General features: G+C 41.1%; 1 protein-coding gene across 1 annotated transcript in view; it reads left to right on the plus strand.

The window, feature by feature from the left end:
• Positions 1–22,070, plus strand: part of LOC138739422 (anoctamin-7-like) — a 114,213-nt gene that overhangs the window by 55,429 nt on the left and 36,714 nt on the right. The window contains exons 8-12 of the mRNA XM_069891415.1: positions 4,658–4,753; positions 8,965–9,053; positions 12,352–12,473; positions 15,104–15,154; positions 19,441–19,530. Of these exons, the coding sequence (XP_069747516.1) occupies positions 4,658–4,753; positions 8,965–9,053; positions 12,352–12,473; positions 15,104–15,154; positions 19,441–19,530 (448 nt within the window). The remainder of the gene's footprint in view (positions 1–4,657; positions 4,754–8,964; positions 9,054–12,351; positions 12,474–15,103; positions 15,155–19,440; positions 19,531–22,070) is intronic.

Below are 22,070 nucleotides of genomic sequence, written 5' to 3' on the forward strand. Positions count from 1 at the left end.
GCACAGAGCCTAGTAGATCACAGGCAAAAGTCTCCCCACCATTGAGAAAATCTACATGGATCGCTGCCATAGGAGAGCCGAGGCTCTCAAGGATTCACACCACCCAAAACATGCTCTGTTCCTACTGCTGCCATCAGGAAAGAAGTATAGATGCCACAAGACTCACACCAACAGGTTCAGGAACAGTTGTTGCCCCTCCCCATTGGACTCCTAAACAACAAACTCAATCAGAGACTCATTTAAGGATTCTTATTTTACACATTATTTATTATTGAATATTTATTTTCAGTTGCAGTTTGTTTGCACTTCCTTCTTGTTTACACTTTTCTCTTCCCTTGACTTTTTTTTGTACTACCGATACATAGAAATTTTGCCTGGCTAGCAGGAAAAAGAATCTCAGAGTTGTATGTGATGCCTTGTATGTTCTCTGACAATAAATCTGGACTTTAGGTAAATACAGTAAAAGTCATTGTTAGGTAAACAGCTACAAATCTGCTGACATATACATCACATTTCCATTATGACTGATTTGATGACAAATTTTAACAGTACAGACTGGTTACCAGGTGGAAGATTCACAGCTAAGAAAGTGACAGTAAAATGTGGGTTGGAAACTGTGGCACAGGTTGTAATCCAAGGAACATCATTGCTCATTATTCCTGCACCAGCCTTTCCTTTCAATATTTTTATTAGTTTCATTGTATAAATGTTACAAAGTTACATGAGAATAAAATAGAATATTAACAAATCTTGTAGAATAATACAGATAATATATCTATGTTACAGTAAAAAGAAGTGGGGGGAAAAAAGACATTAAACTACTATTCTACTTATCTAACCCCACCCTACAGATGTTATTGGTTTAACATGGACAGACCACTACTTATAATTTAAAAAAAAATAAGGTAGCCAATGGGGTTGTAAATGAGGAATAGTTAATCTTATAAACTTTGAAAATAATTAAGAGAACCCTGTAAAGAAACAAAGGTACAATTCATTTCAGTAGTGGAACATCTAATTTTTTTCCGAAGTCAGACATGCCATCATATCAGATAGCCATTGAGTATGACTAGGAGGGACACCATCTTTCCATCTCATTAATAAGGGAGATGAGGGAAACTACGCAGTCAGAATTAAACTAGACGGCCCACTTATTCCAAAGAGAGCAATAAAAGGATTTGGAATCAAATTAATATTAAGAACTAAAGACAAGGTATGAAATATCCCTTCCCAAAAATTGGAAAGAGAAGGACATAACCAGTGTACCTTCTTCAGTTATATATTTATCACATTTAGAAGAGAGATTAGAATAGAATTTAGCCAATTGGACTTTGGAATAGTGGGCTTGGTGTAAAAACCTTAATAATGAATGTCTAGAACAAAGAGGATGAATGCACTCGCTTTTCAAGACAGATCTTTGAAATTGCATTTAGTGCCATCAAGGGAACTGTCCATCTAGTATTGTAACTCAATACAGCCAACTCAACATCATAGCTCTTGAGGTTATGACTGAAATTCACCCATATAGGATTCACAAATCACTGAAAAATATGAGAAACAAATTACAATTCATATAAACTATGTGAAGAAAATATATTGAATGCAAAATGCAAAAGAAACAATACTTTTGCCTCTTCTTAAACTTGTTTTCTTGATGCACGCACAGACAAGATGGGAAAACTTTATTTTGCTATTTGGAATTTTTCTTTTCTAAGCATTTTCCCTATTATTTACCTTCAACATGCCTGAAACAGGACCAACAAATTTAAATGCAAGTTATAAACCTGAACAACCACTGTTATTTGTTGTGAGTTATCTCATTAAACTATCTTCCCTATATTTGATATGCGTTTATAAGTATATTTATCAATTTAAACTGAAGGTTGAAATGTTATAAGTATCTGAAGTCAAGTGTCTCCAATTGCAGCTGCTGGCCACTTAAGAGAATGCTTTGTCAATTTTCAGAACAAATCTTGTGCTGTGAAGTAGCAGTTGTGGTATTTATCACCACTGTTGAGAGAAAAGCTTTCCATAAAGTACATCTCCATTTATAACATGGGATTCAATGGGAAATAGTTTTTCACACTGTGGGAAATTACAATATTGTCAATTTTGTAAAGTGGGAGTTATCCCCAATGCTAATAAGTGACTAACTTGTGCCCTAATGTTATAGTAAAATACCTATTCCCCTATTTTATAGTAACAGACCCATGCTCCCCCCCCCCCCCCCCCACCTCAGTACTATACACCATTCTTCTTTGGCTTGGCTTCGCGGACGAAGATTTATGGAGGGGGTAAAAAGTCCACGTCAGCTGCAGGCTCGTTTGTGGCTGACCAGTCCGATGCGGGACAGGCAGACACGATTGCAGCGGTTGCAAGGGAAAATTGGTTGGTTGGGGTTGGGTGTTGGGTTTTTCCTCCTTTGCCTTTTGTCAGTGAGGTGGGCTCTGCGGTCTTCTTCAAAGGAGGCTGCTGCCCGCCAAACTGTGAGGCGCCAAGATGCACGGTTTGAGGCGTTATCAGCCCACTGGCGGTGGTCAATGTGGCAGGCACCAAGAGATTTCTTTAGGCAGTCCTTGTACCTTTTCTTTGGTGCACCTCTGTCACGGTGGCCAGTGGAGAGCTCGCCATATAATACGATCTTGGGAAGGCGATGGTCCTCCATTCTGGAGACGTGACCCATCCAGCGCAGCTGGATCTTCAGCAGCGTGGACTCGATGCTGTCGACCTCTGCCATCTCGAGTACCTCGACGTTAGGGGTGTGAGCGCTCCAATGGATGTTGAGGATGGAGCGGAGACAACGCTGGTGGAAGCGTTCTAGGAGCCGTAGGTGGTGCCGGTAGAGGACCCATGATTCGGAGCCGAACAGGAGTGTGGGTATGACAACGGCTCTGTATACGCTTATCTTTGTGAGGTTTTTCAGTTGGTTGTTTTTCCAGACTCTTTTGTGTAGTCTTCCAAAGGCGCTATTTGCCTTGGCGAGTCTGTTGTCTATCTCATTGTCGATCCTTGCATCTGATGAAATGGTGCAGCCGAGATAGGTAAACTGGTTGACCGTTTTGAGTTTTGTGTGCCCGATGGAGATGTGGGGGGGCTGGTAGTCATGGTGGGGAGCTGGCTGATGGAGGACCTCAGTTTTCTTCAGGCTGACTTCCAGGCCAAACATTTTGGCAGTTTCCGCAAAGCAGGACGTCAAGCGCTGAAGAGCTGGCTCTGAATGGGCAACTAAAGCGGCATCATCTGCAAAGAGTAGTTCACGGACAAGTTTCTCTTGTGTCTTGGTGTGAGCTTGCAGGCGCCTCAGATTGAAGAGACTGCCATCCGTGCGGTACCGGATGTAAACAGCGTCTTCATTGTTGGGGTCTTTCATGGCTTGGTTCGGCATCATGCTGAAGAAGATTGAAAAGAGGGTTGGTGCGAGAACACAGCCTTGCTTCACGCCATTGTTAATGGAGAAGGGTTCAGAGAGCTCATTGCTGTATCTGACCCGACCTTGTTGGTTTTCGTGCAGTTGGATAATCATGTTGAGGAACTTTGGGGGACATCCGATGCGCTCTAGTATTTGCCAAAGCCCTTTCCTGCTCACGGTGTCGAAGGCTTTGGTGAGGTCAACAAAGGTGATGTAGAGTCCTTTGTTTTGTTCTCTGCACTTTTCTTGGAGCTGTCTGAGGGCAAAGACCATATTAAAGTACAATATCCCAGTGTTATAGTGTCAGATCTGTTGTCTTGTGATATAGTGACAGTTGTACCCACCAGTACTATGTCCCAGTGTCATAGTGACAGATCTCTATCCCTGTGATATAGTGACAGAGCTGAACCCACCAGTATGATATCCCAGTGTTATAGTGTCAGATCTGTTCTCTTGTGATATAGTGACGGTTGTACCCACCAGTACTATGTCCCAGTGTCATAGTGACAGATCTCTATCCCTGTGATATAGTGACAGAGCTGAACCCACCAGTATGATATCCCAGTGTTATAGTGTCAGATCTGTGCTCTTGCCTTATGCTGACATAACTATGCCCAATAGTACCGTACTGCTATATTCTAGAGGCAGACCTTTGCCCATCAATTTTGTTTCCCGTCATTGTGACATCCCCAACATGTGTATTTCTTATTAAAATCATATAAATAATGAAGAAATCCAAATTCTGGGCAATTGAGTTCATATTGGAGTCTACAAAATGACCTGAATCAGTATGGTGGCCAAACAAGTATTCAAATTTTAGAGTGAACTCCTTTAAATGTAACCATTTTTTCAGGTATTCAGCATATTGCCACAAAGATTTCTTGCCTTATACTTACCCATTCCAACACTTTTTTATTTCCTTGTACCCCTGTATCATATTTCCCTTTATACGTGTCCCTCAACTTTTTGATTCTTTTTGTGATGAACCTGGACCAAACTATAATTTTCAGTAACTAAGTAGCTTAACATCATATCTTTAGAATTGGTGAAGGAATGAGAACATCCAGAGAAAACACATGAGGATGTGCACAGACAGCATGCAGGATCAGGATTGTACCCAAGCCCCAATTATGGGATAGCAGCACTAACTGCTTTGGTACCCTGCCGCCCTCAACTCTGATTTGCACTGATAGGTGGATATCAGCAAGTTTTGCAGCAAGCTTAATCAATTCTTGTATTTTATTTCAGAGATGCATGTGATAACATTGGTGGAAAGAGAAAAATAATCGAGAGAGGACTCAATACAACATGTGCTGCTAAAATCTGGGTAAATGCAACATTTCAGTAAGTGTTTGGCTTTAAATCTAAAGTTTTTAAATGTACCTGGATTTATTTCCACAACATTAAAAATCTTGCAGCGATGCCTCTTGACTTCCTCATGCATAATTATTATATAATGAGGAAAACATTGCAAATGACTGAAAAATCTGATGTTATAGTCACAGAATGACACAACACATTGGGATCATAACTCTCCTATTTCTAGGAAGAACTGTTTGATTAGTCTCATGCTCCTACCATTTGCCTATATTTATTTGTGTACAGTTGAGTTACATTAAGAAAGTTCTCATTGATACTCTTCCCTCAACCAGTTCAGGCAAGGCATCTGGATATTATGTCTTTTCCTTGTCTGCCAAGCGGTGCATGTTGAGGCTGTTACCACCATTTAGGTTTCCCATGGATGTAATCACAGAGCTTTTGGAGGAAAGACCTCTGTCAACTTAAAGCACTTGTTAAGTTGCACCTGAAATTTTGCTCATGTTTATTCCTTATGATTCGAATAGTTAAACTTCAAGGATAGATGCTAAGATTAGGTTCACGGTTACGTATCCAATCTGACCTACAGGAGATTCGAAAACAAAGTTAAAGCTTAGAATATTAGAGATAACATGAAGGTGTGATTGAGAATTGGTTAATGATATAAACTGCTACAAAGCCAAATCTGGTGCAGTAGGAGACAGCAAAGCTTCACTAATCTTCTATACCTGATTTGACCAGCAGGACAAGGAAAAGCCACTGCACATCCTTGTCTTCCCTGATGCTTCTCTAGTGTCATTAACCGAGGTTGACATTTCAGATTTATTGTCAGAGTACATGCGTGACATCACATAAAACCCTGAGATTCTTTTTTCCTGTGGCAAGGCAGAATTACCATTGATTGGTAGTAAAAAAAAGTACACATGTAAACAAAGAAATGTAAACAGATAATGAATGTAAACAAACTGCAAGACAGAGAGAGAATAAAATAATCAATAAAATCACAAGTAAGAATCTCTGATTGAATTTGTTGTTGAGGAGTCTGATGGTGGAGGGGTAGCAGCTGTTCCTGAACCTGATGGTGCAAATCTTGTGGTAACTATTACATCTTTCCTGGTGGCAGCAGCGAGAACAGAGCATGTGCTGGGTGGTGTGTGGATCCTTGATGATTGCTGCTGCTCTCTGACGGTAGCGTTTACTATAGATGTTCTTGATAGTCGTGAGGGTTTTGCTTGTGGTGTCCTGAGCAGACCTTGACACTCAGGGATATTGGTGTCCCCATACCAGACCACGATGCAGCTGGTCAGCACACTTTCCACCACACCTCTGTAGAAATTTGCCAGGGTTTCGAGTGTTGTACCAAACTTCTGCAAACTCCTGAAGAAGTGGAGGTGCTTTCTTTACGATGCTATTAGTGAGTTTGGTTCAGGAAAGATCCCCAAGATAGTGACTCCTAAGAATTTTAATTCATAAAGACATGGGGACTGCCTTTAGGAGAGTGAATCCAAGGAAAGCATCTGGTCCGGATGGAGTAGCTGGCCAAGTACAGAAAACCTGTGCTAATAAACTTGCCAATGTATTCACTGATATCTTTTACATCTCACTCTAGCAGGGCATGGTACCCACCTGTTTCAAACAGGTTTTAATCGTACCTGTGCCCAAGAAGTGTGTGGTAACCAGCCTAAATGACTGTTGACCAGTGGCACTCATATCCACAGTGATAAAGTTTTTTGAGAGGCTGGCATTGAAGCATATTAGCTCCTGTCTGGCAACATAGATTCGTTGAATTTTCCTACTGCAGCAACAAGTCAATGGCAGATGCCATCTCACTGGCTTTACACAAAGCCCTGGAAGATCTGGACAGCAAAGATGGATACATCAGGAGATGCTTTATCGACTGCAGTTCGGCATTCAACACCATCATCTCCTCAAAACTGATCAGCAAAATTCAAGCCCTGGGTCTCAACACTCTACTGTGTAATTTGATCCTGGATTTCCTCACCATCAGACCACAATCAGTGAAGATTGGTGAAAATATCTCCTCCGCCATCTCCATCAGTACTAGAGAGAGATGGCAAGGTTCTTAGCCCTCTGCTCACTGTACACCTTTGAATGTGTGATTCGGTGTGTTAACGACTCTGTCTCCAAATTCACTGATGATACCAGGGTAGTGGGTTGTACAAAAAAGGGGTGATGAGTCAGCGTGCAGGAGGGAGATGAAAACTTGGCTGAATAGTGTAGCAACAACTCACCGTCACCAAAATCAAAGAGCTGATTGTGGACTTGAGGAGGAGAAAACCAGGGATGTACAATCCGGTAATCATTAGGGGATCAGAGCTGGAGAGGGTGAGCAAATTTAAATTCCTGGGAGTCGCTATTTTGGAGGACCTTTCCTGGACCAAACACATGAATGCCATCAGTGTAAAAGTATGTCAGTGACTCTATTTTCTCAGGTGTTTGCAGAGGTTTTGTATAATATTGAAAATCTTGGCAAATTTCTACAGATATGTAGTGGAAAGTGCTGACTGGCTGCATCATAGCCTGTATGGGGTACCAATACCTTTGAGTGGAAAGTCCTGCAAAATGTTGTGGACTCAGCCCTGCATGTGACAGGTAAAACTCTCCTCACCATTGAGAAAATTTACAGGGAATGCTGCCGTCAGAGAGCAGCGGCAATCAAGGATCTATACCACCCAGGTCATGCTCTGTTCTCGCTGCTGCCCTCAGGAAAGAGGTAGAGGTACCACAAGACTCGCACCACCAGGTGCAAGAACAGCTGCTACCCCTCCACCATCAGACTCTTGAACAACAAACTCAATCAGAGATTTATTTAAGGACTCTCTTACTTTGCACATTATAGATTATTTAATACAGGTCATGTACCCCTTATCTGAAATGCATGGGACCAGAGGTGTTTCAGATTTTGGAATACTGTGTTTAAGGTAACTAAGCAGTACAGAAGCATCAGCAGAATACCTGTCTCAGCTGTTAACAACAATCAACGGCAGGCTTTCAATCTCCACCTATGATATTTTTGATCAAAAGGTTACAGAACACTACACTTCATTTTTTTCAATTCAATAATGTTGCTGGTCGTGTTACACTCAAACATGGCACCTTAGGTGGAGACAAGTTTCAGATTTCACATGAAAATAATGTTTTGTACTTACAAAAAAAAACTTGATCTCTGTTTGTAAAAGAAGATAAATGCAGTTCCAAATACTAGGAATTCTGCTGGACGGCTTTTAAAAATGTTTCCGCCAGAGTCATCACAGTGAGTAAAGAACGTAGGTCTGGCGGTGACTATGGTTAGTAAACTGGCGTCAGAGCCCCACCTGTGGCATCATGTCAGTGCTCAGAAAGTTTTGGATTTTCACAAAGGCAAAGGAGGAAAAACCCAACACCCAACCCCAACCAACCAATTTTCCCCTGCAACCGCTGCAACCGTGTCTGCCTGTCCCGCGTCGGACTTGTCAGCCACAAACGAGCCTGCAGCTGACGTGGACTTTTGCCCCCTCCATAAATCTTCGTCCGCGAAGCCAAGCCAAAGATTTTCTGTATTGCACAGACAGTTTGTTTACATTTCTCTTGTATACATTTCTTGAGTACAGTTTTTGCATTACCAGTAAGTAGAAATTCTGCCTGGCCCGCAGGAAGAAGAGTCTTAGGGTTGTACGAGATGTCATGGATGTTCTGCGACAATAAATCTGAACTTGGAATGTTGAAGTTAATGAGTAGAAAATGGAGAGAAAGTCTAAATGAGTAATTTTCTGGTTAGATGACATGTTCGGATATACAGTTGGGCCATTTTAATGCTGGCAAGTTAAATGCATTTTTATTACAGGTTTAACTAAATAAAACAACAAATTATTTTAGTTATTTCCTTGTAGATACTTTTAAATATTCTGTAAAATTGTAAAATCCTGTGTCAGTCACATAAACTTTAATTATTATGGCCTATGAAGTCCAGAATATTATTATACTGTATTCTTGTTTAGTGTATGTGTACTTTATTTATGTAAAACCAATCAATATTCATTTTATTTTAATATTTGTAGATTATACATTCAGATTGTATGGAATTTAATGTAATGTCCTTATTCATTCCTGGTTAATATCCAAAAATGGTTTAATCAGCACACTCCAGTTCATAGATTGACTAACCAAATTATTTACTTTTGGCTTATGACTCCTTTGTCAGTAATTATTCCCCCATTCTCGTTCTCTGTTTCTCACAGTGTGCATTCAGGTGACTTCCTTACAATCATTCAGTCTGCCTTGGATAATGATGCCACACCATGGTTTGGTCTTATTGTTTGCCTGTGGGGTAAGGAATCTGTAAAGGAACCTAATAGATTTTAAAACCAAAAGAATATATAACCCCAGTACATTTATCAGTTTCCGAAATTAAATGAAAGCAGGCTATATAACTCATTTTGGAAAATGGATGATTTAAAAGTGATTTTAAAATGAACTTGGCCTGGTTGATCTCACATTCAAATTAGTACTATGTCAAACTATGCGAAGAATTGTTTCATCATCTTCATCAAGAAGTGCATGTAGCTTTTTGGCTGATTGATTTTTGTTTATTCAATCTTGTTATGTCTGGTTCCTTGGTTTGAAGTGCAAATGATCCTAGAATTAGTTATATAGAAGCAGGCCCTTTAGCCCACCACATTTGTGCAGACCATCATATGCTAATTCTACTTGCCTGTAATAACGATATGTTCTGTGCCTTGTTCATTCAAGTACTTGCCTAGATGCCTCTTAAGTACGTTTGCAATTTCTGCCTCCATCACCTCCACTGGAAGCTCATTCAAGATACCAAAAACTCTGAGTGGGGGGAAAAAAAATTACCCATCAGATCCCATTTCCACTTGTCACTTTAAGCCATGTCTTCTAGTTTTAGACACTCCTACCATGGGAAAAGATACGAGCTTTCCAACCTACCTCTTTTAATTTTACATACCTCTATCAGGTGAATTCTTGACTTCCTTCACTCCAGGGAGAAGAGACCAAAACATATAACATCTCTCCTGATGATTCAAACCCTCCAATGCAGACAACTTTCTTGTGAATCCTTTCTATTCTTTCTCTACCCTAATCATGTCCTGCCTATTGTGTGGCAAACAGAACTCCAAATGCTACCTAACCCATCTTTTGAATATTGTCCCAATTCTTGTTTGTATGCAATTTCCTCAGCCAATGAAGGAAGAATGCCATATGCCTTCTATGTCACCCTATTGCCACTTGCAAGGAACAATGGACTTTTACGACTAGATCTCTGTTCAGCAGCACTCCCCAGTGCCCCGCCATTGACTGTGTGCACCCTGGCCTGTTTAACTTCCTAAAATGCATCACTTCGCACTTGTCTGAGTTAAGTTTCATTTGCTATTATTTTGCCTAGTTTTTTTTTTAGTTGATCAATATCCTCTTGTGACTTTTGGGAAATCCCATGTGATTTCACATTCTGAAGCAGCCTACCAAGTGGGAACTTGTCAAAGGCCTTGCCACACAGGCAACATCTACTGATATGCCCTTGTTAGTCCTCTTGATCAACTCTTCAGAAAAATCAATCAAATTCATGAGATGATTTCCTATGCACAAAGTCATGCTAACTTTCCCTCATCTCTCCTTGCCTTTTCCAACCATGGATAAATCTTGTCTCACAGAATTCCCTTCAATAATTATTCTCCTTTGATGTAAGGCTCACTGGCCTGAGGTATCCTTGCTACACTTCTTAAATAAAGGGACATGAGTTATCTTGCAGTCTTTCAATACCTCATTTATAGCCATAGTTACAAAAATCTCTGCCAGGGCCCCACAATCTTGACATAATTGAAAGCACCTGATTGGGCCTTGTGGATTTATGCCACATTTTGCACTTCAGAACGTTCAATACCACTTACTTCAAGATGCTAATATGCTCTAGAATATCACGTTCCCTTGTTAAACTCACTCACTTGTGTTGTCTTTCTCCACGATAAAAACAGATGAGATGTATTGTCCTTGTCATTTTCCTGTGGCTCCACATAAGGATTATTCAGTTGATCCTTAAGGGGCCTACTCTCTCACTAACCACACTTTTATTATTTTAGGATTCTCCTTTACCCTTTTCATCTTGCTAACTTCCTCCTCAATCCTTTAATACACTTAAAGGGATTCACTTGATTCCAGCTACCTATACTTATGACCTCTATTTCCTGACCAGGCCCTCAATTCCCTCATCAGCCTGCAGTTGTATAGAATCTGGAATATTACTCGTGAAAAAGGTTGAGAGGTGATTTGACAAGTGTTTTAAAATTGTTGATTCTTTAGAAATGGAGAATCTGTTTCAAATTATTACCATTAACCAGAGGTTGGATTTGAAATTATTGATGTGAGAAAAGTTTTAACTGATTGAGTGACTAGTGAGACAGATTATGTTATATATTTGTTATTGTATATAGATATGTTTTAAAGGATATGAGTTGTGGCAGGTTTTTTTTTAGTGTAGGTCACATACAAACACATCAAAACAGATCTCATTTAAAATGCCAGAGCTCTGCTCAAGCCAGACAGTCTGGGCTTTGGGTGCATTGCAAAAATTTTGAAGAATGCCTATAGAGACTTCACAAGTAGGTGTTAATTGGACATGGATTATTGTTTTGGAAAGCAACAGATGAACAAACTCGGAAGATTAGGTCTGGAGCCGCTGTCTGACTGAGTGCAATTGGTTGATCTAAGAGGGTCATGTGGTTTTCTCTGAGTGTGAGAGAGAGAGAGAAAATTCAGTTCTACAGTTCAGCAGTAGCTGCTGGGACTGGAACATGACAAGCTGGCAAGCTTGTGGAAAAACCCCATTTTGAAGATGGGTTGTGAGTTCTTAGTTCAGCCTGGTCAAAGCCTAATGTTTCATTTGAAATAAAGGAAACAAAAAGGTGACCTGAAAGAAAGAGGCTATCATCTGGAAAACCCTGATGGGGCATGTTTCTTCAGCAAGACACTGAGTGGCTGTTCAGAAGGAATCAGTTGTGGGTGTCCAACGAGCAACAAATCTCTCTCTAAAAACCGACAATAACCTTCCTGAGCAGTAACCATTTACCTTTCAAGCACCAAAGCCTGGTGAAATTCATAAATGTTAAATTCTATGCACAGTAAAGAATTGCCTGGAACCAGTGAACTTGGAGGAGTGAGAAGTGAGATTGGACTGTTAATCAAAGAACTTTTCTGAACTTCCACACACATGACATACACGAGCGCTTAGAATCAGAAGGGGGTTAAGTTAATAGTAATATGTTAAAGTTTTATCCTGTTTTTATGTTTAAAGATAATTAAAAGCAACTTTTGTTTAAGTAGCCATTGTCTTGGTGAATTTCTATTGCTGCTGGGTTTGGGGTCCTCTGGGCTCATAACATTAGGGACTGGCATTCATTTCCCAATTACAGATTCAATAATAAGCTTCAGAAATAGAATTGGGTAAACACTTGAAAGAAATAAAATTGCCAGAGTATGAGGAAATAGTAGAGCAATGGGAACTGGATTGCTCTTTAAATAAGATGGTGCAAACTCAGTGAGTTCAGTGGCTTGCTATGTTATTCTTTGATTCTTTTGTTAAATTGACAGACAACATACATCATTTCTAGGGACAATTTTTCTGGAAGTATGGAAAAGGATTAATGCAAAACTGGTGTACGGATGGGACGTTGACAACTATGAAAATGATGAGCCATCCAGACCTGAGTTTTATGGAACATATGTGAGACAGGTAGAGTTTAGCTGTATTTAAAATCTTTGGTTTAATCCATCATTAATTCAAATAAGACTTTTCTTTTCAATGTCACTATACATCACTTCAATAATTTCTGTATTTCTAATTTACAGATTTCTATCTGTGCATTAAAATAATACCATTTTCTACCAATTCTTTCCAATCAATTGAAAATGTGAATTATTCATGATGTAATATCAAGTGACTGATGCATACTGATATTTCATTTTTAATATCAACTGTGGCCATTTTACCATAAACTCTCAAATTAACTGGTTCAGAATCAGAATTTATTGTCATGTTTTGCAGCAACATCACAGTGTAAACATTCAGATTATAACCATCTTACAACATCACTATATATAACAAAATTAAAATAGTAGTGCACAAAAATTAAGGCAGTGCCTTTGGTTCATTGATTATTCCAGAATCTGATGACAGCGAGGAAGAAATAGCAGTCAGCTATTTTTGAATGGTGTTCTCAATTATATTGAGGAGAGTTGCATTTAAGAATGGCAAATCAGTAAATATATCCTGCACTGCAATACAAGATTTATTAAGATGGCAACTGTCCATGAGTGTACACACTTTCTTTTCTTTGGCTTGGCTTCGCGGACGAAGATTTATGGAGGGGGTAAATGTCCACGTCAGCTGCAGGCTCGTTTGTGGCTGACAAGACCGATGCGGGACAGGCAGATACGGTTGCAGCGGTTGCAGGGGAAAATTGGTTGGTTGGGGTTGGGTGTTGGGTTTTTCCTCCTTTGCCTTTTGTCAGTGAGGTGGGCTCTGCGGTCTTCTTCAAAGGAGGTTGCTGCCCGCCGAACTGTGAGGCGCCAAGATGTACGGTTTGAGGCGATATCAGCCCACTGGCAGTGGTCAATGTGGCAGGCACCAAGAGATTTCTTTAGGCAGTCCTTGTACCTTTTCTTTGGTGCACCTCTGTCACGGTGGCCAGTGGAGAGCTCGCCATATAACACGATTTTGGGAAGGCGATGGTCCTCCATTCTGGAGACGTGACCCACCCAGAGCAGTTGGATCTTCAGCAGCGTGGACTTGATGCTGTCGACCTCTGCCATCTCGAGTACTTCGACGTTAGGGATGAAAGTGCTCCAATGAATGTTGAGGATGGAGCGGAGACAACGCTGGTGGAAGCGTTCTAGGAGCCGTAGGTGATGCCGGTAGAGGACCCATGATTCGGAGCCGAACAGGAGTGTGGGTATGACAATGGCTCTGTATACGCTTATCTTTGTGAGGTTTTTCAGTTGGTTGTTTTTCCAGACTCTTTTGTGTAGTCTTCCAAAGGTGCTATTTGCCTTGGCGAGTCTGTTGTCTATCTCGTTGTCGATCCTTGCATCTGATGAAATGGTGCAGGCGAGATAGGTAAACTGGTTGACCGTTTTGAGTTTTGTGTGCCCGATGGAGATGTGGGGGGGCTGGTAGTCATGGTGGGGAGCTGGCTGATGGAGGACCTCAGTTTTCTTCAGGCTGACTTCCAGGCCAAACATTTTGGCAGTTTCCGCAAAACAGGACGTCAAGCGCTGAAGAGCTGGCTCTGAATGGGCAACTAAAGCGGCATCGTCTGCAAAGAGTAGTTCACGGACAAGTTTCTCTTGTGTCTTGGTGTGAGCTTGCAGGCGCCTCAGATTGAAGAGACTGCCATCCGTGCGGTACCGGATGTAAACAGCATCTTCATTGTTGAGGTCTTATACACACTATAAAATGAGTAAAAAGATGCGTCTTGAAATTTCAAGGACACAGCTCAAACCCGTGAACGATTTCAACTATGAAAATCAAACTTTGCTATCTGTAAGTGAGCAGTTGAATTAATTGCTACATGAATCTAAAATGCTGAAGTATGTAGAGTGTTAATTATTTGAGACAAGAAGCATTGTACGGAAATACAAGAACTACACAGCTTCAGAGAATGATAGCACAATGGGACTTGCAAACAGGGGTCTGGACCAGTGATCCAGGACATAAGTTTGAGTTCTTTTGAGTTCCAAAATAAATCAACATAATTAACTAAAACAGTTTATTTCAGTAAAAGTGATAGTTCAGCAGATTGACATTCAGGGTAGGAAATATAGCATTCGACTAACATTTTTCTTAACCTGTGAAATAGGGAAGGCCTTGCCAATGTTAAACAAAAGTACCATCCATGTAATATGCTGCCAACACTGCAGCAGGATTAAAATTCCATCTCTAGCATAAAAGGTTGCATTGGTCCGATCAAGTTCATGTACATTTTTGTGTAATTCCCAAAGTTGCCAGTGACGGTGTGAGCAGGGAAAATGTTATATAAAGAGGCACAGAAGGCCTGTTTGACATTAAGGCCACTAACTTTACTTGTTGATTTTCATATAAATAATTGATGTACTTTCTGAGCAGCATTTCCCTAATAGCTGAAGCTCATTTGACAGATGAGTCCATAAGGTTTGCAAGAACTATAATGTTATAATTGCTTAGAATCGGACCGGAATTCACTCTCCTGTTCACAGAAGACGGTGAAGCACCTAGAATTAATCAAATGCACAAATAATGACTAGATTTAATGAAAGTGTTACATTTACTTGTTTGCTAATCTTTGAAAATTTTAAGAGAAAACCTCAATTATATCTTTATTTCAGTTTTACCATTTGCTACTAAGGATATTAAATATATTTCAAAATGAAGAGACAGTGAGTACAAATCCATCGAGCTGCCTCATCTCAGCCTTGTAGACAAAACGTCGTCCACTATCTCTACTTTTTCTGATGATTCTTTAAATGGAAGTTCTTTTCCCAATCAACACTAGTTTTAGTTATAAAGTTGTAACAATTTTTATTTCTTTAAAGTTCCCTCTTGTTTCTGCTAATATTTTGAGAGCAATCTCTCAAGTTAGTTTTCCATAGGAACGTTTCAAATTCTGGATAGTAGTTATGACCTTTGTGAGAATGTTTAATGATTAGGAGATCTTCCACTTAAGGAATACAGAAGAATCTGCTTTTCCTGTGGCAATTTTTCATTTAAAGCATATCCATAAAATTCCGAGATGTGGCAGCATAATGCATGATGCATTTGTCATCCCATCCTAATACAGAAAATAATAAGATGACATAAAAATTAATTGCATCATTGATAGATTCATGCAAGTAAACTGGTGGGCCATCTCGGCCTTTCGAGTCCACATCCTGATAAACATGATAATGCAGTTATTATCTTCATTTGAAAGCTTGCCCTTCATTCCTAATCTATATTTTTCATAACTTACAAAATTACAGGACACACTAATCCTCTGTTCATATGCAAAACCTTTACTGTGTGTGAAGAGGTTTGAATTCCAGTTATGTTGGCATTAAAAATAAATCAATATCATAGCACCAATTCAATACACCAAGTGCTGGAGAAACTCAGCAGGTCGCGCACCATCTGTAGGAAGGAAAGGGTAACCAAAGTTTCGGGCCTGATCCCACCGTCAAGGTATGAGGAAAAAGCAGGCAGATGCCTGAGTAAAAAGAGAAGGTGAGGAGAGGAAGGATGAAGGAGCAGATGGAGGAGCAAAGGCTAACAGATAAGATATCAAAAGTGAACATAGGTGGGAAAAGAAAGGAAAGCTGAGGGATAGCTCTGAATGGGAAGGGGGTGGAGAGCTGGAGGAATTAGATAGAGGGATAGGGAAAGAGAGAGAGGACAGTGGTTAACAGAAACTGGAGAAGTCTATGTTAATGCTGTCTAGTTGGAGAGTGCCCAGATGAAATATTAGGTGGTGGTCTTCCAATTTGTGAGTAGCTTCAGCGAAGCCATGGATAGGTGTGGCAGTGTGAAAATGGTAAGTGGAATTAAAATGGTTAGCCACTGGGAGGTCCGTTATTACAGCAGACAGAGTGAAGGTTCTCAGCAACACAATCTTCCAGTCTGTGTCCACTCTCTCTGATGTAGAGGAGGCCACAATGGGAGAACCAGATGCAGTAGATGATAACACTGCAGATTCACAAGTGAAGTGTTACTTCACTGTTTGAGGCCTGAAATGATGGTGAGGGAGGATGTGTGGGTGCAAGGTTAACCTTTCTTGTGGTCACAGAAGTAGTGTGAAGTGATGAGTGGACGAGTGAATCCTGGAGGGAGCAGTGCCTATGGAAAGTGGAGAGAGGTGGGGTGGAAAAGATGATTCTGGTAGTGAGATCATGCTTTAGGTGACAGAAATTGAAGAGGATAATATTTAGGTGGAGAATCCGGTGGGGTGGTAGGTGAGAACAAGGGGAATCCAGTCCTTGTTGCTTATCAGGGTGGTTAGGGCCAGGGCTGATGTGTGGGAAATAGAGAAGATGCAGGTAAAGGGTGGGTCGATGGTAGTAGAGGGAAGGCTATTTATTTTTGAAGAAGGAAGACATCTCAGATGTTCTAGAATGAAAAACCTTTTCTTGGGATCAGATGTGGCAGAGGATTTGAGAGAAAGGAATAGAATCCTTGGGGGAGACGGGGTGTGAAGATTTGTAGAAAATACCTGTAGAGAATTTGTCTCCTGAGATGGAGACACAGGTCAAGAAAGGGGTGAGAGTTGCCAGAGATTGGGGTGAAAGTTGGCATCAAAATGGATAAAGGGGACAGAAAATTGAATCCTGCATGTGAATCAAATGACATACAGTACAGTAACAGGCTTTTCCAGCCCACAATCTTGTGCCACCCAATTGATCTACAACCCCAGTATATTTTGAAGGGTGGGAGGGAACCAGAGCACCCAGAGGAAACCCCACGCAGACACAAGACACAGGGAGAACCTAAAAACTCCTTACAAACAGCATTGGATTCGAACCCCAGTCACTGGCGCGGTAATAGCATTGATCTAATTGCTACACTGACCGTGCTGCTTTGTTTTTTGGCTGGATCTGTGGTATTTCTTTTGTTTGGAAAAAAAGAGCATCTACAAAATAATTAGCAACAATGTTGGAATCTTTTGCATGAAAGTATTAGTTATCAGCATTCTTGAGGATTTTCATTTCTGGAGTAATTTGATGGTGAAGGGTCTACACGTCTAGAAAGCATCTTATTTCTGGAAATATTCTGTTTGCACTGAGATTTCTAATGCTAAAGAAAACCATTTTGCTTTCAGGTTGACCCCTAATTTCAAACAACCTAAATCCCACCAAAATATCCCATGGTACAAATTTTTATTGACACATCAGACCCAGAACCTACCTTATTTTCCTCATTTTTCATGATCTTTGCCCCATTTACCATATTTGATGACATATAAGACACCCCCCCCATTTCAGCAGGGAATATTAAGAATTTTTAGTGTATTTATGGGTAAGCATTTAATGTTATTGAAATATGTAGCTGCAGTATAGCAGAAAAAAACTTGGACAAAACATGTAACTAGGACAACAGAAAAAATCTTTTAAATAATAATCCTGCTGTAATTTACAAGAGAAAACAAAAGCAGCTTCGCTATAGCAGAAAACATTTTATAAAAACAAACTGTCCGTCCCTGCTCTGGTCCCGCTGCCTGCTCTCACCCTGTGGCCTGCTGGTGATCCCTGTGCTGGTCCCACTGACTGCTCTCTCCTGATGACCCGCTGTCAGTCTCTGCTGGTCCAAATCTCTCCCAGGGGGAGCAGGGCGCTTGGACCAGTGCAGAGACCGACAGCGGGCTGCCAGGAGAGTCTCCCGACAGGCTGTCAGGAGCCCCTTACAATAGATGGCAGTGATGGTGGTGAGCCACGCAGCAACGATGACCACTGCCGTCGTTACTCACCATCATTGCCCTAATTTCAATTTTGCATACGAGACCTGGGTTTGGTGGGGGTGGGGGTGTGGAGGGGGGGTGTGGAAGGTATATTTGAGCCACTTTTTGTGGAACAAAAAAAGTATGCCATCAAATACAGTATTTAAACTCTGAAGAACAATTTTCCAGATTGCCTTCCCCTCTGACCCCACCCATGCTCCTCTACTCATACAAAGCTAGTTACATATTACCTGCACTACTTCATTTTTCCATTTAAGTTAGTTGCCTTTGACAACTTCCCCTTCTCCTTTAAAAAAGGACATCCCACTGTGTAGGATGGTGTAAATGATTTTTTAAGTATTTCTTCGTAACTTTTGCTTTGAATGTTCAATTCCCAGCTGCAAGAATACTAATCTCATCACTTCCTTTTAAGGAAACTCCATTAATAAATGGATGGTGTTTGTAGATGCTAGAAGCTTATTAGTTTTAGTTATTTATAGTCCCATGTTAGGTAGCCTGCTTACAGCTGCTTTTATGCCTGATACCTAGATAAGTGCTCTATTGGTCAATTAGAACTTGTGTGGTTACTGAGCAGTGAACAGGGATTGAAAATTGAAAGCATTGAGCAGAATACTAATTGGTTAATTTTCAGAACTAATCGTATGAATATTTAATGGAGGTAAGTTCAAGTTCAATGATTGTTTAATATAATTTAACCTTCTCATCTTTTTGATTGAGAAATGCTTGAGTTTGACCAAAGCTGTCAGTGTTTCAAAATAGTTGCCAATGCTGGAGATTTTTCCAAAATATTCTGCATTCCTTGCGCTCTTCATACTGTTAATGAAGTAAATCAATTCTAAGGAAGCCATCTGAGTTGGACTTGATGTGTCCAATTCAATATTATTACCAGGGTTAACAATGATAATAAAAATGCAAACAATTCGGCAGGATTCGCAGCGTCCTTAGGAGGTAAGGATTTACCTGTATAACCAATGTTTTGGACCTATGAGGCAAAAAGGGGGCTGGTGGCTTAATAAAAAGGCTGGGGAGAAGGGAAGAGAAGACAGGGGGGAGGAACACAAACCAATAGGCAAAAGGTGTGAATTGGACATGGATAGGAGGGCGGGAGAGGAAAGGTGAGAATTAAGTGGGGTTAATTATGGAAGAAGTTTTAGAAGTATATTACCTTTGTGTGGGAAAGAGAAAGCAACTCAACTGTTAGTGAAAATTGGCATCGTGCTATTTTCCTTCAACCTGCAGGACTCGGTTACTGGTGAAGATGAACCTTATTACCCAGGTACTCTGCGCCGCACAAAAATGCTCCTCTCATTTTTGGTTGGAGTGATGATGGTAAGAGTCAGGTTCTTTATTTATCCTTTTATATCTTTTAAAGATTAAATGTCTGCTTGAAGTGCCAGTTGATGAAGTAGACAAAGACGATGTGGTCAAACCATAATCATGGCTTTTATTAGCAGAAACTCATAGTACAATAATGAAAGTCAATAGGTGCATACACCGTTATACCCAAGGGGAGTGTCCCTAACAGTAGAGATAATGCACAGCCAATGTTAGTACAGCAAGGCTCGCCAGAGGGGAGACAGGCAGCTTGGCAGAGATTCACCATGGTCTCCCCCCGACAGAAGAAGGGTTAAAATTAAAAGGACAGCTGCTAAAAAAGCCTGAAGCAAGCGATACATGGATACCATGTTTGGCATTGAGAATACTCTAACAGCCAAAATACGCCAGTATCTAGCAAGCAATCAAAATGTAATGAGATGTTTTCTGAATATGTCAACCTATCAGGTTGTTTACGAATTCTGGTGCTTCTTCTCAAAACAGCCTTTGCAACCTTGGGAACTGGTATAGGTCCTGGGTCTGTAGTGTGGGAAGGACTGGCTTCTGGACCCGCTCCAGAATCGCCAGCGTGAGGCAGTGGAGCTTCAGCATGGCCATCTGAAAGCTTACTAGGGGTCACAGGCTGGGGGGGTGGATGAGCCCAATCTCTCAGGCTCACTTTGAGTAGGGGTGTGAGGAAGGGGGTGAACCAGGCGAGGCCAGATCTCTTAGGGGTACAGTGTCAGTACTCACGTCTGGGAATTTAACATGAGCGTAGTTGGGGTTGGTATGCAGTAGCTGAACTGGTTGGACTAGGGGGTCCGTTTTACGCCCCCGAGCATCGCTCTTCAACAGCACGGTTCCAAGCTCAGATAAACTGGCTGGCCAGTCCATCACAGTTCCTGATTTCCTAGGAAAGGCAAACATACGTTCATGAGGTGTTTGATTTGTTGCAGTACACAATAATGACCGAATAGAATGTACCGCCTCAGGCAGCACCTCCTGCCACCGGGTAACAGGGTAGCCATGTGTTTTTAAAGCAAGATTAACAGTCTTTCAGCTCTTTCGACCTGCCCATTGCCCTGCGGGTTGTAGCTTGTGGTATGGCTGGTGGCAATCCCCTTCCATAGCAAGGCTCACTGCAGTTCAGCGCTCATGAATGCTGAGCCCCTATTGGTATGAATGTAATTGGGAAAACCAAAAATGCTGAAAATTCTGTCAAGTGACTTAATGACAGACGCTGACAAGATGTCAGGGCAGGGTATCGCAAAAGGAAACATGGAATATTTGTCAATTACAGTCAGGAAATGTACATTTTTGTTGTTGGAAGGTAACAGTCCTTAAAAATCTAAGCTAATCTTCTCAAAAGGTCAGGTGCCTGATGAGAGTGGCTTCTGGAGCTTTGAAGTATTGCGGTTTGTTTTCAGCAGAAAGGGGACAGCTTTTAGTCAGTTTCCTGACTTCTTCCAGAGAGTAAGGAAGGTTGTTAGCCCTTATGTAGTGGAAGAACCTCATGACTCCTGGGTGGCACAGTCTGTTATGGATCTCTTTTAGCCCCTTCAGCTGAACACCAGCAGATCGTTACAATGCGTCAGAGGGATTAATTTAACCGGTCTGTACTGGATCTCATAATTATAAGTTGAGAGTTCTATTCACCAGCGTGCCATCTTATCATTCTTGATTTTATTTTTGTGTTTAGTTCTGAACATGTAGGCTACGGATTTCTGATCGGTGACAAGAGTAAATTTTCTGCCAGCTAGAAAATGTCTCCAGTAGCGAACAGCTTCAATAATAGCCTAGGCTTCTTTTTCAATGGCAGGATGTTTAAGTTCAGGTCCGCATAACGTGCAGGAGAAGAATGCCACAGGTCTGCCCTTTTGATTAAGGGTTCCTGCCAAGGCACAATCTGAGGCATCAGTTTCCACTTGGAATGGGACATCCTCATCAATGGACAAGAGTGCAGCTTTAGGAATATCAGCTTTAATTCTCTCGAAAGCTTTCAAGGCCATTGGAGAGAGAGGAAAAGATTTAGTGTCAAACAGAGGGTGTGCCTCCGTGGCATAGTCCCGAGCCCATTTGCAGTAGTAGGAAAAGAATCCCATACACCTTTTAAGGGCTTTTGCTGAGTTTGGGGGTGGTAACTTCTTAAGGGGGGTCATTCTTTCCGGGTCGGGGCAGATTTCGCCCTTGCGGACAATGAAGCCCAGAATGGGTACCTCTGTCATATTGAACACACATTTGCCCTCGTTAAATGTAAGGCTGAGTTCTTTAGGTGTTGCCAAAAATTTCTTTAAGTTGTTGTCGTGCTCAGCCTGTGTTTTCCCACAGATAGTGACATTATCCAGATAGGGAAACTTACCCTGTAACTCATACGTCCTAACAATCTTATCCATTTCCCTCTGAAGCACGGACACACCATTAGTGACCACAAAAGGTATCCTTTTGAACTGGTATAACCCCCCCATCAGCCTCAAAAGCCGTATAGGGCCGTTCCCTTTTCTTAATGGGAATTTGGTGATAAGCTGCTTTGAGGTCGATAGTGGAGTACACTTTGT

This window comes from Narcine bancroftii, chromosome 7, assembly GCF_036971445.1.
Source record: "Narcine bancroftii isolate sNarBan1 chromosome 7, sNarBan1.hap1, whole genome shotgun sequence".
NCBI lineage: Eukaryota > Metazoa > Chordata > Chondrichthyes > Torpediniformes > Narcinidae > Narcine > Narcine bancroftii.